The 6,000-nt window shown below is 45.1% G+C and overlaps 1 protein-coding gene and 1 long non-coding RNA gene across 2 annotated transcripts in view; one reads left to right on the top strand and one right to left on the bottom strand.

Annotated features, from left to right (window-relative positions):
• The window catches only part of KAT14 (lysine acetyltransferase 14), a 42,109-nt gene that overhangs the window by 14,866 nt on the left and 21,243 nt on the right, over positions 1-6,000 (top strand). Inside the window, exons 4-6 of the mRNA XM_077750141.1 lie at positions 1,644-1,825; positions 4,564-4,980; positions 5,112-5,680. Coding sequence (XP_077606267.1) covers positions 1,644-1,825; positions 4,564-4,980; positions 5,112-5,680 — 1,168 coding nt within the window. The remainder of the gene's footprint in view (positions 1-1,643; positions 1,826-4,563; positions 4,981-5,111; positions 5,681-6,000) is intronic.
• LOC144220038 (uncharacterized) lies at positions 4,326-5,073 on the bottom strand. The gene is made up of 2 exons (XR_013331599.1): positions 4,908-5,073; positions 4,326-4,638 (listed from the first exon to the last, which is right to left on the bottom strand). It is a non-coding gene; the product is annotated as an uncharacterized LOC144220038 (long non-coding RNA).

The following is a 6,000-nucleotide window of genomic DNA, read 5'->3' as shown; positions in this document are numbered from 1 at the left end:
CTAGCTCAGAGCCTGGAGCCTGCTTCAGATTCTGTGTCTCCCTCTCTCTCTCTCTGATCCTCCCCTGCTCACGCTGTCTCTCTCTCTCTCTCTCTCAAAGATAAATAAAAAACATTTAAAAAAATAAAAAATTAAGTAAAGAAAAGCAGAAAAGTGGGCAGAGCCTGAGGGACCTGGGGAGGCACTATCAGCTGGTGTATGAAAGCAAGTGGAACCTCTTCCCTCCCATATCCTTTCGGTGGGAGGAGGGAGGCTTGGATGATTTAGAAAAAGATACAAATGTGGGAGAGGTGCTCTGGGACCAAAACATTGGGGAGAAAGCTAAGGGATCTTTGTCCCCATCTCAGAGAATGCTCATGCCTATTGAAGTTTATATCTGTGGGGTTTTCTTTCCTTCGTTTTCTGGCACATCTTTGTCCCTAAGAATGCTTTTTTCATTTTGCCTCCCTAGCAATATTTTTCAACTGTTAATTAAGACTGGCTTTCTTATGAAAGACTGTGTTTTAGGATTTCTGGTGCTTGTTTTTTCAAGGTAGAAATAGAACAGTTGCCTTTAAAAGAATTTTCGACTTGTATCTGAATAGTTGGCATTTTACGTATCATTAAAAATTTTTAGGGGCACCTCGTGGTTCAGTTGGTTAAGCATCAACTTGATCTTAGCTCAGGTCTTGATCTTGTGAATTTGAGCTCTGTGTTGGGATCTGTGCTGAGTATAAAGCGTACTTAAAGAATAAAAAAGTAAACTTTTTATTATATACTTTTTTCCCCCAAAGTTGGTTATTCCCCTAAAGTTCAACTCTATTTATGGAACGTACCGTATAGTTTTATTCCTCTTTACTATTTGTACAGGCAAATAGAAGCAGACGGAGAGGTGCATCTGACTCCTGGGATAAAATTAACTATTAACCAGGGCCGATGTTTCTCTTGCTTGCTTTCTTGAGAGCTGTGTTTAATTCACATATAAAAGCAACTCCAGTTGAGGCACCTGGGTGGCTCATTTGGTTGAGCATCTGACTCTTGGTTTCAGCTCAGGTCATGATCCCAGGGTCAAGGGATCAAGCCCCACGTTGGGCTCCAAGCTGAGCGTGGAACCTGCTTGAGATTCTCTCTCTCTCTCTCTCTCTCTCTCTCTCTCCCTCTCTCCCTCTCTCCCTCTCTCCCTCTCTCCCTCTCTCCCTCTCTCCTTCCCTCCCTTCCTCCCTCTCTCCTTTCTCTCTCCTGTCTGCACTGTCAGTGCAGAGTCCAGCATGGGGCTGGATCTCACAAACCCCGAGATCATGACCTGAACTGAAGTCAAGAGTCAGACACTTAACCGAGCCACCCAGGCATCCATGTGATAAGTGTTTTATGAGCTTTGTTTGATTTTTTTTTTGTTTAATTCCCACAGCAACCTTGTGAGTTAAGTTGTTATCCTAATTTTAGAAAAGAGGAAATTGAGGCAGCCAGAAGGTGCTAGAGCCAGGATTTGAAGCCAGACAGGCTCTAGAGCCTCTGTCTGGACTCTTCCATGCTCTGTTTCTTCAAACCTTGAAGGTTCCATAGCATAGCACAGGCTTTAGAGTCCTAGAGTATATGTAGAGTGTATTTTCTACATAATGACAAAATTGAAAAGCCAATAATGTTTCAATTCTTGGACTCTCCAGGAAGAAGACTTCGACCTGGTGGAGCACAGTGGCTGGTTGCCTCAGTGTGGGAAGCCCCATGTTCTTCCGTTCAGGTGCTCAGGAGTTCGGCGAACCCGGATGGTGGAAGCTTGTTCACAACAAGCCCCCAACCATGAAGCCTGAAGGAGAGAAGCTGTCGGCCTCTGCTCTGAAAGTAAAAGGTACTCTTGTGAGAACAATAGAGCTGGAGCCGAGCAAGCGTGAGCTTATGGGACCTCCTGCTCATAAGGCATAGCCCAGTTGCCTCCCTGGAGCTGCTCTGCTTAGCAGTTGTATTACAACACATTTGTATATGCTGTAAATAAATACCATACAAAAAAATTTTTTTATTTTTTATTTTTTTATTAAAAAAATTTTTTTAAATATATTTTATTTATTTCTGAGAGAGAGAGAGACAGCATGAACAAGGGAGGGTCAGAGAGAGAGGGCAACACAGAATCTGAAACAGCCTCCAGGCTCTGAGCAAGCTGTCAGCACAGAGCCCAACGCAGAACTCGAACCCACGAACCATGAGATCATGACCTGAGCCGAAGTCAGATGCTTAACTGACTGAGCCACCCAGGTGCCCCCCAAAAATGTTTTTTTTTTAATGTTTATTCATTTTTGAGAGAGAGAGAGAGAGAGACAGAGTGTGAGAAGGGGCAGAGAGAGAGGGAGACACAGAATCTGAAGCAGGCTCCAGGCTCTGAGCTGTCAGCACAGAGCCTGACGCAGGGCTTGAACTCACAAGCTGTGAGATCATGACCTGAGTTGAAGTCCACCACCCAACACACTGAGCCACCAACGTGCCCCCCTCATACAAAAAAATATTTTAACATTTCCTAATCAAGTTACCAGTTCTATAAAATGTCCTTTGGTATCTGCAAGTTTCTCTATTTTTTTTTCTTTTTTAATATTAAAAACGTTTATTTAAAAAAACTTTTTTATATTTATTTTTGAGAGAGACAGAGACGAGAGAGAGAGGGAGACAGAGTGTGAGGGGGGAGGGGCAGGGAGAGAGGGAGACAAAGAATCGGAAGCAGGCTCCGGGCTCTGTGCTAACAACACAGAGCCCGATGCACAGCTCAAACCTAGGAGCCGCGAGATCATGACTTGAGCTGAAGTTGGATGTTCCACTGACTGAGTCACCCAGGTGCCCCAAAAATGTTTATTTATTTTTAAAAGAGAGAGAGAGAGAGAGCGCGCGCGCACGTTCAAGGAGGAGGGGCAGAGAGGGGTGGACAGAGGATCCAAAGAAGGCCTTAACTATTAGAGTCAGATGCTTAACTGACTGGGCCACCTACGTGCCCCAAGGTTCTCTATTTGCAATCTCATTTTGTTTTACAGCTTTTTAGTGTGGAATTTGTAAGCCCCCACGGATATGAAGAGAGTGGTGTAATGAATACCTATGTACCTTACTCCTCTTTTCAAGCACTTCACTGCTGGCCATCTCATTTTATCTTGACCCTCAGGCACTTTCCCCCAACCCTCCACCCATTCCACCCCTTGGATTATTTAGAAGGAAATCCCGTCATCAACATTCATTCTTAAACATCTCAGTATGTATCTTTAAGAGATGAGGATTCTTTTTCATAGCCCAACCCTGATGCCATTCTCCCACTTAAAAAAAATTAACTCCTTACAATCACATATTGGTCTGATTTTTTTTTTTTATCTAAAAAATCTTAGCTTTGGGGCGCCTGGGTGGCTTAGTCGGTTAAGCGTCCGACTTTCGCTTAGGTCATGATCTCGCGGTTCGTGGGTTCGAGCCCCGCGTCGGGCTCTGTGCTGACTGCCAGCTCAGAGCCTGGAGCCTGTTTCAGTCTGTGACTCCCTCTCTCTCTGACCCTCCCCTGCTCACGCTCTCTCTCTCTCTCCTAGAAATAAAAAAGAAAAAAAAAAATTAAAAAAAAAAATCTTAGCTTTAAATTTTTAAAAATGTATTTGAGAAATGGAGCTCCTGTGTGGCTCAGTCAGTTGAGTGTCTGACTTCGGCTTAGGGCATGATCTTGGAGTTCGTGAATTTGAGCCCTGTATTGGGCTCTGTATGGACAGCTCAGAGCCTGGAGCCTGCTTTGGATTTTGTGTCTCCCTCTCTCTCTGCCCCTCTCCTGCTTCCACTCTGTCTCTCTTTCAAAAATAAACAGTAAAAAAAATTTTTTAAATATATATTTGAGAAAAGAAAATAGTTTTGAAAAGTGTAAAGCCTGACTGTACCCCCTCCCCCACACCTACACCTGCCTACAGTTTTGCTCCCCAGAGTAACCACTGCTATCTCCTGTGAATGCTTTTAGCATTTTTAATTGAAAAAATAAACTCATGCTATAATACTTGTTCTTTATCCCTCTCCTCGCCCCCTCCCTTTACTAAGACCTTGGGCATCTTTCCATACCATTCCATGTAGATCTACCTTATTCTCTTTTTTCCAGTTGTATCATTGAATGCTCTTCATAGGATAATACAATAGGCCATTCCCCCGCTGATGGATATTTTGGTTACTTCTGCCTTTTTGTTGTTGTTACTTTAATACTAGAATGTATATGTGTAAATTATTTGTGATAAATTCCTGGAAACAAGTTGCCATAGCAAGGGCATATTTATTCCAAATATTAATTAATGTTGCCAGCTCACCCTCTAAAAAGTTGTAATAAAATTTACTGTTATTAAAAACGCATGAAAATACCCATTTCCTCATACTTTTACTGAACATTAACAAACTTAATGTTTGCCAATTTCAGTAGGCAAATACAGTATTTAGTCATTTAAATTTGCATTGTAATCCATTTTTTCTTGTCAGGAGAACTCTACGTCCTAGTTTAGGGCATTCATTGTGGAACACTTCTTTTTCAAACACGGCAATAGATTCACAGTTAAATTAGCAAAAGAAGCTAAAGTTGAGATAATTCTCTTTTCCTGGCAGCCTCCAAACCAGCTTTAGATCCCGTCATTACTGTTGAGGGCCTTCGAAAACGGGCGAGTCGGAATCCCGTGGAATCTGCCATGGAATTAAAAGAGAAAAGGTCTCGTACTCAGGAAGCAAAGGACATTCGGAGAGCCCAGAAAGAAGCGGCTGGCTTTCTTGACAGGAGTACTTCTTCGACCCCTGTAAAGTTCATAAGCCGCGGCCGCAGGCCCGACGTGGTTCTAGAAAAAGGAGAAGTGATTGACTTCTCGTCCTTGAGCTCCTCTGACCGCACCCCTCTGACGAGCCCGTCTCCCTCCCCTTCTCTGGATTTCTCGGCCCCTGGGACCCCCGCCTCTCACTCGGCCACGCCCAGCTTGCTTTCAGAGGCAGATCTGATTCCAGATGTGATGCCGCCACAAGCCTTGTTTCATGGTAAGACTTGTCTCTCTTGGGTCTCCGGTTTTAGGTGTGCGGTAGAATGTGTTTATTTTCACTCTGTGGGCGGTGCACCCTGCATGTCTTCTGTCCCGTGTCTTGATTACGCTGTCTTGTCCTCTGCACAGACGATGACGAGATTGAAGGCGACGGCGTCATAGACCCGGGGATGGAGTACGTGCCTCCCCCTGCTGGGGCAGCAGCCTCTGGGGCAGTGGTCGGGGGCAGAAAGAAGGTCAGAGCGCCTGAACAGATAAAGCAGGAGGTAGAGAGTGAGGAGGAAAAGCCGGACAGGATGGACATTGACAGCGAAGACACCGATTCCAACACGTCTTTGCAAACGAGGACTCGAGAGAAGAGGAAGCCCCAGCTAGAGAAGGACAGGAAGCCTAAGGGGCCCAAGTACACCCCGGTGAGCATCTACGAGGAGAAGCTACTCCTGAAGAGGCTGGAAGCTTGTTCCAGTGCCGTTGCCATGACGCCAGAAGCTCGCAGACTGAAGCGGAAGTTGATTGTCAGACAAGCGAAAAGGGATAGGGGATTACCACTTTTTGACTTGGATCAAGTTGTTAATGCTGCTCTTCTGTTAGTTGATGGAATTTATGGAGCCAAAGAAGGGGGAGTTTCCAGGCTTCCAGCGGGACAAGCCACATACAGAACAACGTGTCAGGACTTCAGAATTCTTGACCGGTACCAGGTAAGATTCCCCAGGGGCAGCAGTCAGGTGTGGGGAGAGGGCCTGCGGCGCTATAGACAGAGGGGGCACAGCTGTGCTCGACTGAAAGGCCTGAGTGACTTCGGGAGAGAGAAGGAAACAGCAAGGGAGCAAAATAGAAAAATTTCTGGGCTTTGGTTTTTGAAACTATTCAATATGAATACCCTTTATTCCAGCCAGGTTTGTTTGTTGCCCTTGGGTGTTCAGGACAGAGCCTTGACACTCTCTTCTAGTCCCTGAGGGGGACTGAGTTTGCAGTGGTTTGTGTCATAGCCCTGAGTGGCAGATTTGTTGAGGACGCC

The sequence above is a fragment of the Crocuta crocuta genome, unplaced genomic scaffold (genome assembly GCF_008692635.1).
Source record: "Crocuta crocuta isolate KB4526 unplaced genomic scaffold, BGI_CrCroc_1.0 scaffold209, whole genome shotgun sequence".
NCBI lineage: Eukaryota > Metazoa > Chordata > Mammalia > Carnivora > Hyaenidae > Crocuta > Crocuta crocuta.
Note: the sequence above shows the minus strand (reverse complement) of the source record. Positions and strands in the feature narration are given on the sequence as shown.